Raw genomic sequence first — 20120 nt, 5'->3', positions numbered from 1 at the left:
TTGGCCTTGGCAATGTTCCTAAAAAGCAAGGGCTTACCGCAGCATCACGGACAATGTGGAATTTGAGGTACTGCACCAATTTGTCCGTGTTGGACTTCTTGAAGAGGAAGTCCTGCTGCTCCTGTGGCAGCCCACGGATAGCTGCGTCTGTGGGCCAGAAGAGTGTGACGGGTTGGTGAATAGGGTTGTTGATCAGCCCGAACAGGTTGTTTTTCTGCAACATAACAGAAATTGGGGTGGAGGATTAATGCTCCATCTAAAATGACACTGACCCTATGGGGTGAATGTTTGGTATAACTGTGATGCAGTAGCCTGTGGGCTGCCTGGTCACCAGCTTGAAAACACCCTGACTTTAAAAGCCAGATGCCTGAGTTGAGCTGCCCATGTTGAGTTGTGACCAAATTATCATAAGTGCTGCATCACCCAGGGCTGCCCACTGAAAACCAGGCTGACAGCCCAACTTCGGGCTTGAAAAGTCATACCTGAGTCAAACCTTGGCTACTTAATTTGACACGGTAGGATAGAGCTGAGTGGGGCTGGGAAAGGTGGCTGTGAGTCTGCTTTGACTTCCCCCCACCTCTGTGGGAGAGGGACCAAGTGGTGATAAGGGTTGTCACGTACTACGTTGTGAGTCTGTGAGCTCTTTGACTCCACTGATCACCATGCTGCTGGTAATGTCATGTCTATGCTTTTGTCTTTAAAAAAAACCAACAACAAAGTGTTTAAAACCTTTGTGGAATGGCTGCTGTCTCTTGCATCCTTACCTCTAGCAAACTGCTGAACAGGTTGTATCCGTGTTTGGCTGCAACCACTTTAAGGCTTTCCTACAAAGAAAGGAATTTCAGTAATTTATCTAATAAATACATTATATGGGCATTTAAAAAGCAGATATTAGCTTGCTTTCCCACTAAGTAATTTCTTGTTATGAAATCAAAGCCACTGTAAAAGCCCTGTGCAGGAGTCCTCTTACACTTTTCTTACTATAACTGAAATTCCTAAATGAATTTTAAACATAACATTTAATTTATTCAGCAGTTTCAAACAATATTTGTGTAAGGTCTGTACTTTTTTGTATAACTCTTCTTTTTCGTAACTTGCACGATTTACATCTAGCAGTAACTGTGGAAAAGCCGCTGGGTTGACCATGGCAATGAGGTACACATACCTTCTTAAGGGGGTAATCCTGCATATGTGATGGGACCAGAATTTGGTTTATGACATGGATCACGCCATTTGTGCCAACAGCATCACTGAGGATAACTTCAGCTTTGTTGTTCAAAACCAGAGAGTTCTAGAAAGGCAATAGAAACACATTTTCTGTGGAACCCTGTGGGAGGATGAAGCCAATGCCAAACTTCTTGGATATGGTGAACCCAGACCATCTTTTCTTTGCAGTAAACAGTAGCTTCAGTTTTAATAAATTGCCCTTTGCTTTTTCAAACACTGATCATGCTCATAATACCAGAGTCTGAGGGTAGAATAACTTGTGCCAAAGCAAGGGTTGTACAGCTCCACTCTTTGCATAGTAGGTGAGTGCTGAACACTTCAGCTGAATGAGCAATCTTTTTGAATGCTATTCATTTATTTTTGTGCATCAGAGGAGGAAAGAGAACCATTCAGGTTTTTAAAAAAAGCTGAAGGAGAGCAGACTTTTGTTATTTTGTGCCCTGCCTCTTCATTCTCTGTTACCTGAGAGTAGCTGATGTGTATCAGGTCCCCTTGGAGAGAGGTGATGTTGGTGACTGTTGTCAGGTCCTTGTACAACAGACTAGCACAACCCACCATATGGTACCGAATGACTTGAGCCATCACTCCTCTGGCAATCCAGTTCTTGACCTGCAGCAGAAAGTGGAGGAGTTGAGAAGCAGTTGAGCAAGGCATCTGAATCCAAAAACTTCTGGCTTCTTACTTACTCGTGGGTCGCTGTTTAGTACGTCTGTGCGCGGTACAAACAGAGTGAAAGGGCCAGGGCCTGAAATATCTCTGATAGACAAGGCCTGCCAAATTTAAGAGGACAAAGAAGTAATGAGTCATTAATGCCTGTAACGTCACCAGCCCTGTCTGTCACCACTGCCTGTGGCTATCAAATGGAAGATTTTGGCTTATAGCCAAGTCTCCATTTCTTCTGCAGTAACGAATGGGAGAAGAAGGAAAGCTCTCAACCAACACTAAGTATAGGGAGGATGGAGAGGGCTGTTCCCTCCTGGGCAAAGGAAGATGAATAAATCCTTTCATCTTGAGATAGGTAGTCAAGAGTGGATATATGTATGCGTTGGTATATGCATTTAGCTGATACCTGGTTGCTTGTACCTAGGAGTAGGTTAATTACTGTTAGAGGTATAAACGGACCTGAGATATTGCAGGCACTTTGCAATGACCGCTGACATATTAAAATAAGAGAGCTCTACCAAAGTGAGAGGAAGTCATCCATCTACCATGGTAGTGAAACTGAAGGTAGAATACGAGTCTTTGGACTAGCAGGCCAGTGTACAAATTTTTGCTGCCCTGAAGCTCAGGCTAAATGGAGAATTACTACTGTCAGTCTCCAAAAATCAGTTGAGAACTGATTTTGCACACTGGCTGTCTAGCAACAGACAGCAGCATGCTGCGATGTTTCAGAGGGGAAACTGGAAAGAGCATCACAGTTTGGAAATGTAGCAGGGGTAGCAGAAGAACAGTATTTTCTCACATCAGACTTCATGAGAGATGCACTGGAAGAGTCAGACTGTGAGTAGGTGAAAGCTTCAGTTTTGTGCCTGGTCTGGGGGCCCTATGTTTCCCTGGGATGTTGATCTTTATTATTAATTCTCTAGAGGTTTTAATGGCAGTTAATAGTTTAAATTAGAGCCTCTCCAATATTAGTGGCTGGTGATCCAAATCAAGTTCCAATTAAGTTGACAGATGCCAGATTCATGCCTGCTCCCTGCCCCCATCCTTGAGGGGAAAAAAACCCAACAAACCACACACCCCCCACCCCGGGAAACACCACATCCTTCCCCTCCAAGAAGTACTTGACCTTTTCTTACCTCTAAGTGGAAGTAAAACCTAGATGTGTTGGAGTCCCTGAGAAGTTCCTGCAATCAAGAACAAGACTTCATAACAGTGCTGCAAACATGGGGCAACTTCTGTGGCGCACAAACAAATACAGCACTTGGGAAAGAAGAGAACTTCTGGCTTGGAATAAATACTGCGCATCTGCATTGCTCCTGTTCTTTTCTTACCTTGCTCTATCAAAGAACAGGCTTTTTTGAAACCAAAACTCTGCGGTACTGCAGTCATAATGATTGCCCATCAGTTGTTTGTTTGTGGTTGGTTGTTTTTTTTTTTTTTTTTTTTTTTTTTGGGGGGGGGCAGGTAAGGTTATCTTGCACCATCCTGTTCCTATTCCTGGTTTCTTGCATTGGGATTATTTCAAATTCTAGGGTAGATTTACCAATTTGTTTGTGGAAAAAATTGGCATGTTTCAAGAGACAACCATTGTTTTTAAATGACTATCTGGAGAGAAATAAGGGCCAGAAAACACACGCGGTGCTTTACCTGGGCGATATTGCCTCGGCACTTAAATCCATCCCCAATGTAGTTCTCTCTGCAGGTGCAGGTCCTTTCTGTCTGCTCAGTGTCATTACAGATGGCAAATTCGCTGCAGCCTCCATTATTCTTGCAAGATGAAAATTTAAAATAGTTAATTCCTTCATTGCCAGGTGTACAAAATGATTCTAGTTCATCCTTTTTTTTTTTTTTTTTTTACCCATGTGTGTAGCATAAAAGACCTAATCCCAAAAGTGTTTTGAAACCAGATCTTACTGGAACTTCTGATGGCATATATGTTCTTGCAAACAATAAAGGGCATTTGAGATTCATAAGAAATAACTCTCCTTTTATACAGAGGATGTAGTTTCGACTCTATGATTCTACAACTCCTTCCTTGTATCTTCATTTCACGGTGCTATAAGGATCCAAAAGATTTCCAGGCAGGTTTCATTCTGGACCTTGGGGATGAGGCTTAGCTGCTCTGTTGAGGCAGCATTGATATATACTGAAGGGAACTACTTACACTTTTATGGTGCCAGGAGCCTGGATTTTTAGAGGAGCATTAGCATAGGACTTCTATTGTTCTTTGATGGCCTTGGCCAGCTGGATCTGGGACCTGCCACATGTTCTGTCCTCTAAAGCATCTCCTGTCTGCTCCCGGGTGCACCACCAATGCAATCTAAGGCTTGGAGCAGCAGATGCACCTCACCTGGCAACCTGCTTCAGGAAGCTCTCTATGCTAAAGGGAGATGCTTCTCACCCAGAAGCAGCATGCTAGGGTTCAGAGCTCTGCCCAGCCACAAGTAGGTTCTCCCCAGTTAGTACTTCAGTTTGCAAATACGGTTCTATCCTGGACTTGAGAGCATATCAGGAAAAACTGAGAAGCCACCTTATTTTTCCTTCCTTGCGCTTGTTTCATAGTGTCTCTTCTGCTGCTGGTCATCTTGGGGATCCTTTCCCATGGGCCACGAGTGGCAGCAGAAGTTCCTCTGGGAGTCACCAGTGGGGCCTGGCTTGATACACCATATTGAGTATTGACTGTAAGTAGTGGGTTTGCTTTTTATTTGGCTAGCTTTAGGTGGACTGTGGGCAATCTTGGGTTTATCATAGCTTCCAGTGAAGCTTTGCTGCACAGAAGTTTGGCCATAGTGAAGCCAGATTAGCCTTTTTTTAATATGTAATTAGGCTGGCATAACTAGTTAAGCAAAAGCAGAATTGCTGGAAGAAGGCATAGGAAAAAGAAAAATCATAAGCAGCAGTGGCTCATAACTTTGAGCTCACCTTCGTCCAGCTTCTGGTTTTTGTCCTTGCTCTTTCCTCTCTGCAACCTTTCAAGGTTAGAGAAACTCTGCTGACAGGCTGGGCCGGGAGGGTGAGAATTATTGTCACTGCACCAGGAGCACAAAGGATTAATGTGCACGGGAGAGTGGATGTGTCCCTGCTGCAGCTTGCCAAGAAGCAGAGCGATGCAGCTGATGCAGAGCACTGTGTTGCTTGCAAGTAGGTGGCTTGCAGTGTGTGAGTTAGCTCGTGCTAAAGGAATGTGGCTAATTCTCAGCCTGAGAGGTAAGTGAGGAGCAGAATGAGGAATTCCATGGGAAGCCCTGTGTTGCATGTTGTGTAGGGAAAGGAGGGAAATGGTTTCTGTGAAGAAACTGTTTTTCTTTTTCTTTTTTCTTCTTTTTTTTTTTTTTTTTTTTTTTAACTTTTAACCTCCCCATCAAGGGGGGTTTGCATCCTCCCACCCCGTCTCCTCTTTGACTTTTCACTAACCCACCTCTGCTGCAGCTTGCGGTGTTGCTATCCTGTATGATGCACCCACAGGGATGCATTTGGGATGCAGCCTACACACAGCCGTACGGTCTGCAGGGCTCTGTTCTTTGACTGCTCCATGGGAGCTCTGCCCTAACTGAGCCTGCAGGCTGGGACCTCTGCTGGAGACTTCTACTCCAGGGAGCCCAGGCATGCCCAGGCCCCTGAGCCTGAGTTGTCCCAACATGGATTTCGCTGGTAATGACCCAGCAACGTGAGGACTTTGATACTCTGATTTGTCAATAAAAATTTCAGACTGAGAAGGGGATATGCATGCTGGTACTTGATTGTTTCTCTTGTTCAGGCTACACAGATATGGTCACAAATCACACCAGAGGACTTGACAGGAGAATATTAAAAATAAATAGGGGTTTTGATCTGCTGCAGGCTATTCTTTTCATTCCAAATCACCTGCCTCCTAGAAGAGCTAGGACTGGCCCCTGAGCATCAACGATCTGAACATTTGATTATTTTTTTAAATTATTTTTTTACATTTTACATCACAGCTTAAGACCTCCTTTTTTTTTTTTTAATCACTTGAACAAAGCTCTAAATTCTTGCCTGAAGCTGCATTCGCCCCACCCCCCATAGTAACAGAAATGTTGGCAAGTCCTCTGGGTCCCAAACACAAATTCAGATGGTAGCTCTTCATGTGAGTTCTAGCCATGACAAAAAAATTTGCTGAGAAGAGATGACTTTAACACTACAGAGTAGGGTCTGTTTCTCTAGATCTAAAGTGTTTTTTTTGGTGGGTGGGGTTTTTTTTTTTTTGGTGGGTGGGGTTTTTTTTTTTTGGTGGGTGGGGTTTTTTTTTTTTGGTGGGTGGGGTTTGTTTTTTTTTAAGACTCGGTGATGAGTCCAGGCCCTCACTTGTATCACGTCCAAGTTGTGGTCTCCAGGAAAAGCCATTACTGCATGTGTAGTGATGGAACTAAAGTGTATACATTTTAAAATTAGCTAAGTTAAGGTAAGTGGTTTTGGGGTATGGAAGGTCCCAGGTGTCCCCATCTAACTTAGTTTTGAATGCATACAAAATCCAAAAGCGGAAGATTATAACAAGATCTGAAATAATCTCCTTAAAGGGATACTTACTTGTGAACACAGGCTGATATATGTGCATCTTTTACCATCTCCAGAGTATCCCTTCAAGCAATTACATACTGCCTACAAAGCAAAACAAAAAAACATGTATACATGGAAAGATGTTTGGCTATTTTCAGCACACTTATATTTCATTTACTTTTTTGCCAGTTTATTTCATAGTGATATGGTCTACATCATCTCTTCTGTGGCAGTTTCTTAGACAGCACGAGCAGCCATAGGCTGAGATTGGGGAATAACAATTTCCAAGAGGCTGTCTGCCCTTTCTCTGCCAATCCATCACTTGTCTCTCCTCTGGTGTCCTGGCCATTTGAAATGACCCCTCTGACACCTACATACAGTCATCTTGCTGGCAAAACAGGCTAAACCCCTAATTTGTTTCCCTCATCTTATTTGCATAGGTTGGTATTTCCCCTCTCTTCTGTTCCCTTCCCCTGTTTTTTTAAGTGATGAAACATATCTTCAAAACACACTTGGAATTGTGTCCTGATGTTACTGACAGCTTCCCATGCAGTGGTAATGCATTTGACACTTACATCACGATTACTGTTTTGCACTTGCAGTTACCCCAAAGATGGAAAATTAACATGGCTTCAAAGAAATTACTTATCTTCCTCTCTAATTCACTGCTTAATGGTTCTCAATTTAGAATTCACTTTTAATATGTAAGAGGTTGAATATTCAAGGAGATTTCTGCAGAAGAAATAAAACCAGTGGGCAGTGTAATAGCAGTGTTCTATGTATCTGCATGACTGAAAGCACTACAGAAAGCAAGACTCATTTCTGTCCTATAAATTTGGTTCTGGTGCAATGGGATTTTGTAGTGGAGGTTATTATTACTCCAATGTTAACTATATTCCCATGGGTAAGGAAGTATAAATAATCATGTTGTAGCTACTACTTCCATCCCCAATGAGGGCATATGGAAGAAAACAGCCATGACCTGTCTTGTCTGGAGGGATGGGGAAAGGAGTTAGGCGGCTCTGTGCTCCCAGCAGAAGAGTATGTACTTGCCAACAACAGTCAAGGCAAAGAGCTAATTGATCAGTATTGGCAAAAAGAGCTGATGGGGTTATTGCCCCTCCTGTCCCTGGACAACTGGAAAGCAGGAGGTGGTCTCGGACTCCCGGTCCCTCTTTCGTGCATTGCTCCTGAAGAACTACTGTTGTGCAGTGCTTGCAGGAGGATTACAGTAACGTAAATCAATATGAAACTATAGGGGGATGATAAGAAGCGCTGCAACCAGGGAGTTCAGCTTCTTCTGAAACTATTAGGAAAAATAGAGATGCTAGTCTGTGTTACTTGATTGCCCAGGCCAATTTGCTTCTTTCTCCCCTAGTCCTTTTATACTTCTTTCTCTTTGGAGAGTATGTGATACTTCTGTGTGGGAGATGGAGAACAGCAGAGGAGCGAGTGGATGCTGGTGTGCTGTAACCCCTACACTAGAGCTATGATTCAGGTCCTTTTGTTTCCTCGTGGATATGTTTGAGTTATGCTGGGAGGAGGGCTAGTCTGAAATGATTTTTTTTCCATGGACAGTTTCTATAACAATAAAAGAAACACTATCTGGCAATACTTTCAGACTGTCAGGTTTTGACATCAAAACCTCCCAAAGGAGAAAAACAACCACTTGAAACAGCAAAACACTGCTTTCCTCTGCACTTCTGGATTTCTTTTACTGAATTTAATTTTTTCATGTTTGTCCACGTTTCCCCTCAAATACCTTTTTGAGAGAAGCATATACTTTTCAGAATTTCTGTTATGAAATTCACTCTTACACTTAAAAACTAAGTTGACATGAGAAAATCTTTCTTTACCCAAATGTAAACAGTTGGTCAGTCTTATTTTTCTGCAATGACTACTCACTTGATTGGGTCCTATCTGCGTGCATTCTGCATTTCTATCGCATCCACCGTTGTTCTCCAGACAAGGGTTGATTTCTTTATAAAACAGAAACAGTGTAATAAAGAGTGATTGCTGAAAACCCAAGAAGGAAGAATTTTAAGTAGAGCATACTAGGAATGCAGATTTATGACAACTGTGAATCAATGAAACTCATTCCCTTAGCTACTCGATACCTCGGTCTAGGTCTTGCAGTTGTCTTGGTGAAGGCTAAAACCTTGCTGTCAGTATTTCTAAAACTATGCCTGGGGGAGGTAAGGTACAACAATATCTAAAAGTCTTAAATGGTCAGAGGAATGAGAGTGTATCAACCTGCTGAAGATGGTTGGGATCCTTGTTGAGAAGCAGATCTTTTTTAACAAGCTTTGGTGTCACACCACACTGCTGTAGTTGCGTGGTTTGCCAAGTAGTATCAACCAAGTGGCTCGTAGAGATGGCTTTGGCATCAGGGTCTATAGTATCAGGAAACTACACTTCTGGGGTCACAGCGGGAGACTGATCTTCCATCTATGGGAAAGCTCATTCCTGTAGCTTCCCTCCTTGTGATATATGAGACATTGTGAACCCTTACCAATGCAGACTATTCCATCTCCAGTGTACCCAGCATTGCAGACACACACTCTGTTGCCAGGCGTTGTTCTTCTGCACTCTGCTTTGGTAGAACAGCCACCGTTGCTGGTCTTGCAAGCATCAATAGCTGAACAGTGACAACCCAGATAAAAACAGTGTGTTTAAATAGTGTTTTGCTTTTCAGGTTAAGCTGTCTCTATCTTTTAAAGAGATTTGCTAACATTTTCTGAATACAGAACCTTTCTGATTTAAGAGGCCGTGCTGATGAAATCTTTAGTGCCAGATATTTAATACATCTTATTGATTACAAGAGGGAAAGTTGAGAAGATGCTTCTAGCCTGGAAGGTAAGAATTCATCTAGGACTGACTTTCAGTAACTTCCCATCTTCTGCTCATTCCAACCAAGCGCCAAAAAAGGGATCTTCATGTTCTTCTCTAGATTGGTGATTTGAAGCTTTCCCTTAGCTTGCCTTTTTTTGCGTACAGATCAAATGGCCTTCTCTTGTGGGAGGTCTAGTGTGTAACGCCACCCAGCCTCTTCCTGTGACAAAATGTCCTGGTTGTTACTCAGATGGATATTTGTGCCATTTCTGTAATTTTGGATGAGTCAGAAGCTGGCAAATTGAGCTTGCTTGGGATACCCCAAGAGCACGGAGGGAGCCTTTTCTGATCTTCAGTGTGGATCAGATCAGCCCAAATACTGCTTTAGTTTTTTGCCTGAAATGACTTCAGACTGCTGTTTCAGCAGATGTAACAGCCAGACTGGGGAGATAACTTGTCCTGTAATTGGTTTTGCCTGTGAATCCTGTATAAGGGAATAAAGGTGAGTGGAGAGCCACTATGGGTGACCTGTGTCACCCAGCTCTTCCTGCACATGGGGAATTTCCCACCAGCAGACTAAAATGGATTTGGTTGATTTGTGCCAGAGAGAAAATGAAAGCAGCCAGAGTACGAGTGCTAAAATCTTGGATTAGGACCCTGCCAGCCATTGTAACTAGACAAATATGCTTCTGTTCCCAAGAGAATTAGTATTTTAATCAGTTTAAGATTAAGTAAAACAACTGGTAAAATTAATCACAATCACTGTAGCTGGAAGCAGTCTATTTTGTAAGTCTGGATATCCCAGACTCCTGGAGCGACACTTAGGATAAGCTGCTGTTGGCCCTTTCTGAGGGTTTCTCAGATCTCTCTGGTCTAAAGAAGTTGATTTTACCACCCTAGAAATCTGTGCAAGTTTAGAAAGCTGAGGAAACGGTAGGGCTTAGAGCTTCCAATAGCTGGAAGTACTATTGTATCCTGAATTGGCATCTCTTCACTGGGCTTTGTTGGGAAAAGGAGTAAAAGTAATAATCCAGGTTTCATTACTCTGCAAACAATAGGGCCTGGGTTGTGCACAGCATGTTCCCTTTTCTTTGGTCTCCCTTGGCACAATGCCCCACAACCTGGTGATTTTGAGCCCTTTGTTTTGTATGAATCTGCACCTGTTGGGCTCTTACTTGTTTTGTGCAAACTGGCAGCAGTTCTTGCTTTTTAACTGGTGTGTAGGGAAGTGCTCATCTCTCATGAGCTCCACCATGACCACAGAGTGCTTCAAGCATATTTTTTTTTTCCAAAAGGGAAGAAACAAAAGTCTACTTGCCTGTGCAGAACGTCCCGTTGCCCTCAAACCCAGCTGCACACTTGCAATAGGCAGTGCCATTTGATAGAAGGCAGCTAAAGTAGGAAAAGGAGGGAGATGACATTAAAAAAAAAAAAAAAAAAAAAAAGAAAAAATAAATTAGGTCTTCTCTATAGCCCTTGTTTCTGTGCCTTGTTCTGAAGGTAATGTCGCATAGAAATAACACGGCATTTAACCATATGGTATGATGTAGTTACAACCAAAAAAATGTACCCAGTCAGACCAATCTTTCCAAATGTATTTTTGATGTATTATTTTAAGTATTAAAAATGCACACGTTGGCCATCAAGTGTTGTATTTTCTCATGCAGAACTCCAGAAGTTGTGCTCCTGCTCAGCCAAAAAACTGTGCATAGATTTATTTTTTTTTTTGTTTATGTGCACATGACTTATTGAGGGATGCAGCAGAAATGATGTGACAGGGTGGGAGCCAGGCATCCGAGTCCCTTGGGTTCAAGTTTAGGGATTTTTTTTTTTTTGTGACAGTTTGGCCTTCTGTGTGCAAGTGTGGGTTTACTGCCCCATGAGCTCTGTATAATGAAGGGTTTGCTCCCTGTTGTCACCCAGGGACAGGTCACAACACAGCCAGCACAATCCTGTCCTTCCCCCGGCTCTCCTGCCATGTCTACATCTATCCTTGTACCTACAGGGGTACGGCAGTGGATGAGTAAGGCTCAAGAGAAGAACAGTCTGCTTATCCTGGCAGAAACATGGTCTTGATGCCAGCACGTGTGGGATACCCCTGAGCAAACTTGAGAGTGGAATTTTGCCAAAAAAGTCTGGTAAAATATCACTGCTGTGAACTGCAGTTCACAAACACGTGGGGAGAGAATGATCTACTACATCTGGGAAAAAGGGATTTTTCCCCTCTGGTTTCTCTACTCTTACAGAAGAGTTGTGGCTGAAAACGAGCAGTCTTTCCAGCCACCTCTTCTTGTTCTTTAAATGTCTTCGGTAATGTGAATCTTGCTGTCTGGCCAATGATGGGAGCAGGTGCAATTTAGTAAATGGCTCAGTGGGGATGACTTGCTCCTTTGGAAACTGGTTAGTGTCCCAATACTGGTGCTGGACCACCAAGAGCATTTTTTTTAATGTTTTGATGTGAATAGGAGAGCTGTTGTCAAATGAAGTTCTCTTTGGTGAAGTCCCTATCGCTGATGGCATTTCTCAGTTATATGTGTGGTGACGGATGGGGGAAATAGGAGAGATGGGTAAAGCCCACCTCAGAAACCCAGCTTTGTCGTCAGCCTTGACCTGCCCTCTTGTTCTCTTTAGTGCTGCAGGCTCTATCGTTCTGTATAATGCATGGTAGGGTGTCTCGGGTGGGATTTTCTTTTTTTTTTTTTTTTTTTTTTTTGTCCCCACAAAATCTCGTTTCCCCTTTTAAAATGCACATTTCAAACTTTTTGACCTAATAACTGAATATGTTACATTAACATCACCCCTTATCTCTGTGGTGGAAAACACAAGTATTATCTATGCTGCTGAGAAATCTTCATAAAGAGTAAGACAGACTGTGGTTTTTTGCTTGCAAGAGATCCCCTTTTTCTCCCCCCTCCTCCAAATAAGTGGATTTCATGCATACTTAGCACTGGTATGGCATGAGGCATTACATGCGTCATCTTTGATTTCTGCAAGAGGAGAGAAAAAAAAAGAAACAGGGATCAGAACCTTTTGGGTGAACATCCTTCTAGTGTCCCAGTCTTTTGCTCCCACCGTGCAGAGCTGGAGTCTGAGTTCTGCACAGGACAACCACTCTCTTGGTCTGTATAGAGACTCCATCTGTGTAGATCAGTGGGTACCACCTTAAATTCAGTTGTGAGGAAGAGGCATTGCCAGGAAAACATTTCACCTGTTGCCATTTATATTTACGCTGAGTTTTGCATATTATTAGTTTAATTACATAAGTGTAGGTTTTCCAAAGGAACTGAAATTTGCTCAGGTACAGCAACTATGTATCTTGCTACAAGAAAGACATTGAGGTGCTGGAGTGGGTCCAGAGAAGGGCAAGGAAGCTGGTGAAGGGTCTGGAGAATAAGTCTTATGAGGAGCATCTGAGGGAACTGGGATTGTTTATCCTGGAGAAAGGGAGGCTGAGGAGAAACCTTATCAGTCTCTACAACTGCCTGAAAGGAGGTGGTAGCAAGGTGGGGGTCGGTCTCTTCTCCCAAGTCACAGGTGATAGGACAAGAGGAAATGGCCTCAAGTTGTGCCAGGGGAGGTTCAGATTGGATATTAGGAAAGATTTCTTCATGGAAAGGGTTATTAAACATTGGAATAGGCTGCCCAGGGAAGTGGCTGAGTCACCATCGCTGGTAGTATTTAAAAGATGAGTAGACGTAGTGCTTAGAGATATGGTTTAGTGATGCTTTTTTGTCAGTGTTGATGGTTGGACTAGATGATCTGAAAGGTTCCTTCCAACCTAGGTGATTCTATAATTCTATATCAACTCTTTAACTATAAAGTTCATTTCATTACTATTTTTTCCCTAAGCAAATTTAAATAAATTATTGAATGCTATTAATAATGCTTATACATTTTTATTTTTATTTTTAAATTTTTTATTTTTAAATTTTTATTTATTTAATTTTTATTTTATGTAGAGTTCTGAAAGTTATCTAATACATTTTAATTATGTCTAACTAAAATATAACCTTATGGAATATAGGAGCTGTATTAAACCAACACAAAATGATTTATTTGCTAAGTAATTTTTATTGTATTAGCAAGAACATAATTTGATATCATGCAGTGTTGTATAGCTCAATCAACTTGTTGAAGCATTTGAGAGGCTTTTGATCAGAGGATCAAAATGTGCTAGGTAACTGCAAAATGTATAGCACTAACAAATGGGGTATTCTTTTGGGACAGACACAGGGTGATAGAGTTAGAGAATTAGCTAAGGAAGGCATTCAAGTCTCAGGAGCAGTATCTCAGTTGGCTCTCTATTAATATGGTAATTAATTGCCATAGCACACTACTGTCACCTGTATTTCACTGCATGTGGAAGGCTGCTGGGTATCAGGTAGTGCACTGGGATCTGACCGCAGCTGTAGTTCAGGCATTTCCTGAAATGCTCAGTTGCCCCAGGGAAAAAAAAAGAAGGGGATGCTTACCGGTCTCACATGTCACCCCTCTCCAGCCAACGTCACATTCACAGGAGCCGTCCCCGTCGATCCCACTGCTGCATTTCCCGTGGACACAAGCGCACGCTGCGGGGAGAGAGATGGGAGGAAACCACTGTCCCTGGGCAGGGTAGCAGTGTGCGCAGCGAGGGGAAGGAAGGGCAGGAAAGATGTCCCAGACATCTTCTGCTGATGGCACCTTCTGTTCTACGCTATTTCAAGAAATGCTTTGGCTTGTGCCTATTGGCTTCTACCTACAGAATAAATCTAAATTCAAAGTACACTTATCTTTCCTCTATTCCCAAATACAGGGGCTGAAACTGTATCGTAATGGGAAAGCACTGGTGAAAAAGCAGAGCTAAAGAGGATTATTCTTGCTGGATGCTGTCTGTAGCATGCCAGAGTAGGAGGCACCATTTCCAAACAAGGGATTAGAGAGAAAATACCATAATGGGGAAAAAAAAGGTGTTAATGATGTTTTTAAGACTGGCCTGTTACCCTGAAAGTGATGTACCTTTCCAGGATCTAGAATGGACATAGTAAGAAGATTGAAGGGGAAGGTTCTGACATCTGACAAGACTAGCGAAGGTGCCTGTGTGGTTTGGGGGTGCTCAGTACCTTGATCACAGTTGCGGCCGTATTTGCCTTCGATGCAGCTTTCGCAGGCTGTGCCAACAAACCCCTCTCCACACTCGCAGGTGCCTGTGCCATTGATGCCGTCCAGGCAGACGCCGTTTCCGAAGCAGGCGTTCCCTGCTTTACCTGGGCAGGGCTGGCACTGCTGCCCGAAGAAACCTGCACAGCATTCCTTCGTCTGGAAACCCAAAAATGCCATGCTGAAGGTTAGCTCTGCTTGTCTCTGACCATGCTCCTTACCGTGCCAGGACTAAAACTGCCACCCCAAGTCCTTGGTGGGACCCAGGTTCCCTCCACCACCCCAGGGAAAGGTGGATGGAATTGCTAGGGACAAACATGGGGTTACCCTTCCCAAATCTGTGCTCCCTCTGCACCACATTGGCTCCCAGCCCTTCAGCTGCTGCCATCAGCAGCCTTTAACCTTCTGATCTCTGCTGCATCCAGAATAAAAGGCCTAGAAATATATTGTCAGGTACCACCTTGAGGTACAGTGTGTGTTTGACTGGGATTACAAGGAGGGTGAGGCTCAGGGATGAGGGTTCCTGGCTTTTACTGCGATGGAGCCAGTATACTCACAATGACTGTTTTCGCACACTTTGGCTGGCACCCGATCTGGACGGTGTACATTCTTGTGTATGATGAAAGGATGCAGTATTTCTTCTCCCCTGCCTGAACACAAATTGGAGAAATGGCTCCACTTGTGATTAATATTGATCAGCTACTTTCAAATGTTGTTAAAAATGGGACATTAACTTTTATGCATGCTGTGCGCTGACTCGCACATTCACAATGAAAATGAAAAAAATAATTTTAGAAATAAAAATGCATTAGCTAAGTGATTTTTGCTAGTGAACATATGATCAATTTAACTCAGTGCTCTGTGGCATTTTAAAGATGTGTCTAATATTGCCTTTGCTCAGAATTGAGCAAGATTTTTTTTGGAAGTGACAAACATCTTTTTTTTCCTGACATGTTACCTATTCTTTCTAACTCTTCTTGGAAAATTGAGAGCCAAAGTTATGCAAAAACAGCTGTTGAAACAATATTTTCCAGGTCTGGATACAGTTGGGAAAGATTGCTTGCCAAAGAAGACTTGCTGGTCGCGTACACTTGTTAGGAGATTGAGATAAGCATCCAACTGCTCATTGTCAGGGAAATGTTAATATTTTTGAGTTTTACCCATGAGCACTTCAGTTTGGCTTTGCCAGCCAACTACTTTAATGGGGTGCATGGGACTTGATCTGTTTTGAAATCCTATTACTGGTATAATAAATGAAAATATAAAAAAATATAAAAGAAAGTATGCTTAACCCCAAACGAGGGGCTTTCTGATAGAAGTTTAGATGCCAAGAAACTCTACGTCCTTTTGTGGTTGACAGGGTCCTAGAGCTCTGCTAAATATGTCCAGTTCTTATGTGTTGGACCTAGGTATACAAAGTCTCTATAGTCTCCAAGTCTCCTTGTGACCATAACTCACAGCATCTTTCTGGGGACAGGTTGAGTTTGCCCTTCTGTACCTCTCTGATTTGAAGGGCTAAAAGCTGCCTCTGTAATGCCTCCTGTAGCAGGCATGCTCCAGACCATGCTCAGCTCCCTCACCCTTGCGTTGTAGAGCTAACTTTTGCAGTTAAAGGAGGTTTCAGTTCTCCCAATACATACTAGAAACTGGTCTCTCGAGATAAAACTATCTTTAAGCTGCTCTTGATTCTGCTGCTTTGCCTCCAGGATGGACTGAGTTTGTTGACTGTAAGTAACGTACGTAGCAGGCTGAAGTAACTATGAGGACTTCTGTTAACAGGATTGAATACATCTATGCTCAGTTCTGATTAAAAAAAATAAATTAGTATTAATGATAAATTACTTACTATTTCTCTTGTTCCTGGAGGACAACTTGATGGTGGCGAACAAATTCTGCACTTTTCCTTAAGCAACACAAATGGGAAGTAGTTAACAAAGAGTATGTAATGCTGCAGACAGGTTGTTTAACAGAAAAATGCATAATTTTGAGTTATATTTCTAAATCTAGCTTGTGGGGTGAGTCAGGGGTTGCAGAGTCAGGATAACCACTCTAGTAAAGATGGTGAGGGTAGCTGGACCGCTCAGCAAGGAAGAACACCGTTACCAGTGGGTCTGCAGGGACACCCCATTGGAAGCCTTCTCCAAAGAAGGAGGAAAGTTCTTTTAGGTATTTTGCTTTGCCCTTCTAAAGCAATGCTTCCCAAATGCCCCCCAAAGGCCTCTCCATCTGAAGCACAATAAGAAGCAAATCTTCAGCTTGGATGTAGTTTGCCTAAGGCAAATGGAAATGGAAAACTCCTACAGAGTATGTGTCCTATGCTGTATGTGTGTGTGAATCATTTGCACATGTAAAGTCAGTTTCTGCAAAATGCTTAATATTATTCCTGTTTGGCCAAACATGTGCTTAGTTTTAGTAAGGCTTAAATGAATGTTGAAGCGTGGTGCTGCATTTGAACATAGCAGGGAAAATAATTTTCTGTGGGAAAACAAAGGGCTATACGTGAAGCCTGCTTAGTGCCTGAGAGAGCAAAGCTGGGGGAAAGCTTTGAGTGAAATACACTCAGATATTGGACTGTATCCCAAGGAAAAGAATTAATCTGCAGAAGTTCATGCCTGTTAAATCAGCTTTAACTGAAGCACAAGTCTCTGTTTTCCTTGTCTAGTTTGTGTCGCACCCCATAATAAAGGGAGGTATGCTGCCTGTTTGCTGTCCTATTTGACTCGCTCAGGAGAAAAGACAAAGGAAACCTTTCTCTGCCAGACTGAGGAAACTACATCCTATTCTTTAAAGTAATGTGAACCCATTTCTGTTTTATATGTAAAAGGAAAAAAGAGGAAGAATTGCTTTACTTAGAGGGGGTGAGGAATTGATTTATGTGCAGTGGTAATGAAAAGAAACATTTTTTCTTACTAAAAATAGTTTGTTTTCCTGTTTTGTTCTCCCCCCCCCCCCCCCCCCCCCCCAAGTGGCCTGGCTAAGAAGATGTATTAGAATAGTGCATTATGATTACTTTCTTCAAATCTCAGGAATTGCTTATTCCTGTGCTAGCCCAGTTATATTTTATCTAGGCTGTCAGTACACTGATTGCAGGATCAAAGCAGTCTTAATAGGTGCTAAAACTCTGGTAGGAATATCCTTTGTGGAAAATGCATGCATTGCTTACTGGGAAATAAGGTGTTGTTAGGTCCTGGTCACGTATCCTGTATGTTTTAGATTTGTTTGGCTCTCATAGATCTCTCTGATGGGCCCTTAAACCCTTCTATACAAACAGAACCACTTACGGTGACCACAGTATCATTGATATCACATCTGTTCTTCTGGATTTCCAGGACTTTTCCCAAACCATGAATAATTCCTTTGTCTGTAGCAACGTTTGTATAGCTTATAGGTGCATCATTTATGAATAGCTGCAAAAGAAACACAGTGAGTTAGAAAGTAACAGAGCTGTTTGGTGGCTATATGCTAACTAGAGCAGTAGCAGGTGAAAGAAGGAGCAATGCACAAGTCTCACTTCAGGAAAACCAATGAACGTAGTTAACTTCAAGCGTGTGCTCACATACATCCCAGTTGCTGTATTTACGAGCTTCACTGGGCTGAAGGGCAGGAGACGACTTGCAGCCTGTTGAAGTTTCACACTAACAGGATTTGGTAGAGCAGCTTTTTCCACTGTGGGGCGTAAAGGTAAAGGGTTTGAAGAAGGAGCTGAAAGGAGCTAAGAGCTGGGTTTGTTGTCTGTGGGGGATTGAGGGGCTTCAGGGAAGACCTCCCAGCAGCTGCTCCTTCAAGGAAGACTTTCATCATCTCACTGCTACTCCACACTCCCATTGTGCCCTCACCAGCAACAACTCCATGAGCAGATGTTTCTTGCAAGGCTCTGCTGTGGGCAGAGGAAACAGCAGGGCTGAAACTGCTTTGGTGAGAAGCTTTCTGTCTATGTCCAGAGGGAGGTCTGTGACAGAGAAGAAGGACCAAGTTCTCTTCCCAGTTGTGCCACAGAATTGGGTGTGTTGCTTAATCTTGCTGTCCCCAATTTTCCCATGAGTGGTGTTGAAAGGCAATTCATATTTGTTGCCAAGTGCTTTGAGCTCTTAGGGTTGAAAGTGGAGTAAATCTACAGAAAATAGAATTAATGTTTTATAATTGAAGGCAGGTTTCTAATAGCTCTTGGAAGTCAGATTAATGACTGCTTTGCGATGCAGTCATTAATTTAGCTGCTAGAGATGCACATCCACCACAGCAGCTTCTAAAATGCAATGCTAAATTCAGCATAACTGAAATCAAATTCAATCAAAGATCCCTTCCAGGGTGACTTTGAATTAAGCAGGTCTGAGAGAAACATTGCATTTGAGTGACATCTTTTGTGCTATTAAGTCCCAGAAGCTAATGTGGGGTGCACAGTTCTTTTTGACTGCATGTTATTTTAAAGTTGAAGATGAATGCGTGAAAACCAGGAAACATGTTTCTCTGAGCAAGTGCAGACAGCAGTACCTGGCCGTTGTGGAGGAAGAACCCAACCCAGTAGGAGGACCCTAGCATGGTCTCCCTGTGCATGCCATTGTGCAGGTCATTCTTCAGGAGCTTATCCTCCAGCACAATGTGATAGCGGATTTGGCCTTCATCCTGCAAACACGCAATTAAATTTGGAGTTACATAACAAAGCATGGAAAGTTGTTTGCGATAGGTTTTCCCACAAGGTATAAGCCAAACATAGACTACCTGAATTTAAGTAGAAGCTTCGCTAGCTGGCAGGTTATTTCATATTTCTTACTGTGGACAGTCTACATTCCTGTCATAATGGAATTTTTACTGACCATTGGGAATGGAAGGCTATTGAACTGGTGGGACCAAGGTTTGCTTGTGCCTGGTAGCATCTCCTTCTGTGCATAGGACTGGCTCACAGATTCAGGGGAAAGTTAGTCAAATGATTTTTTTAGGACTCTGAACTTCATGAGCTCATTTGACATCAAAAGCTGCATATTCATGAATACTTTACAGTCTTCCCCAATCCCATTCCTTCTTCCTTAGGGAATCCTTGAATAACCTACAGATGAAGGTTTACAGCAATTGATAGGGTGGTGGTTTGATTTTTTATTTATTTATTTTTTTTTTAATCTTCAAAGTTGTCTTCAGTCAAAGTGCTAGAGCCACACCTGTTAATTGGAAAGTTTTCTATGTGTTACTGCTAGAGTGTATTAATTTTTCATTGATGTGGTGAAATTATTCTCTGCACATCAAAATTTTGTGAGGGCTTCCCAAGGCTTCTGCGTCTTGTTTGGAGGCAGAGGACTCGGATCTCCCTGACTTGGGAGAGACAGCAGAAGGAGGATGTTTGTGAGAAATTTGTAGATGTGAGAGAAGCTGGGGTGTTTGAAGGGTTTAGGAGCTCCCTAGCCAACAGACATGGTGCTGCTGAAGCTGGATGTCTTTCCCACAAGCATCTTTTATTGCAAATCCCATTGTCTGCTGTCTCCTTGTTCTGAACATTCATTCTGCTCCTTCCTCTTCAGCTCCCTCAAAAGTGTGTGAAAGCATGAAACAACCCCAGGTTGCAAGATTTGTGATGTTGCCTGGCTTTTCCCACAGGGTGAAGTAGTGGTCTTCATATCTCATAGAGTGGGACTCATTCTGCTTTTTTTTCCACAGATTTGGTAAAGAAATATTTGCAGGCAAGAAGGTGGGAATTAAGATAGAGCTAATCTACTAAGGCATAGGCCTCCAACAATGTCCAATCCTATTTAATGCTCCTA

At 42.6% G+C, this 20120-nt stretch overlaps 1 protein-coding gene across 1 annotated transcript in view; it reads right to left on the bottom strand.

Annotated features, from left to right (window-relative positions):
* STAB2 (stabilin 2) overlaps nucleotides 1-20120 on the bottom strand; it is an 85689-nt gene that overhangs the window by 19233 nt on the left and 46336 nt on the right. The window contains exons 34-51 of the mRNA XM_074163198.1: nucleotides 18862-18993; nucleotides 17655-17780; nucleotides 16220-16276; nucleotides 14931-15023; nucleotides 14337-14532; nucleotides 13710-13805; nucleotides 12179-12224; nucleotides 10556-10629; nucleotides 8918-9043; nucleotides 8311-8384; nucleotides 6436-6507; nucleotides 3538-3657; nucleotides 3027-3074; nucleotides 1914-1997; nucleotides 1690-1836; nucleotides 1166-1291; nucleotides 765-824; nucleotides 38-214 (exon numbers count right to left, since the gene is read on the bottom strand). Of these exons, the coding sequence (XP_074019299.1) occupies nucleotides 38-214; nucleotides 765-824; nucleotides 1166-1291; nucleotides 1690-1836; nucleotides 1914-1997; nucleotides 3027-3074; nucleotides 3538-3657; nucleotides 6436-6507; nucleotides 8311-8384; nucleotides 8918-9043; nucleotides 10556-10629; nucleotides 12179-12224; nucleotides 13710-13805; nucleotides 14337-14532; nucleotides 14931-15023; nucleotides 16220-16276; nucleotides 17655-17780; nucleotides 18862-18993 (1854 nt within the window). The remainder of the gene's footprint in view (nucleotides 1-37; nucleotides 215-764; nucleotides 825-1165; nucleotides 1292-1689; nucleotides 1837-1913; nucleotides 1998-3026; nucleotides 3075-3537; nucleotides 3658-6435; nucleotides 6508-8310; nucleotides 8385-8917; nucleotides 9044-10555; nucleotides 10630-12178; nucleotides 12225-13709; nucleotides 13806-14336; nucleotides 14533-14930; nucleotides 15024-16219; nucleotides 16277-17654; nucleotides 17781-18861; nucleotides 18994-20120) is intronic.

The sequence above is a fragment of the Numenius arquata genome, chromosome 2 (genome assembly GCF_964106895.1).
Source record: "Numenius arquata chromosome 2, bNumArq3.hap1.1, whole genome shotgun sequence".
In the NCBI taxonomy this organism is placed as follows: Eukaryota; Metazoa; Chordata; class Aves; order Charadriiformes; family Scolopacidae; genus Numenius; species Numenius arquata.
This window is presented reverse-complemented; position numbering and strand designations above follow the sequence as displayed.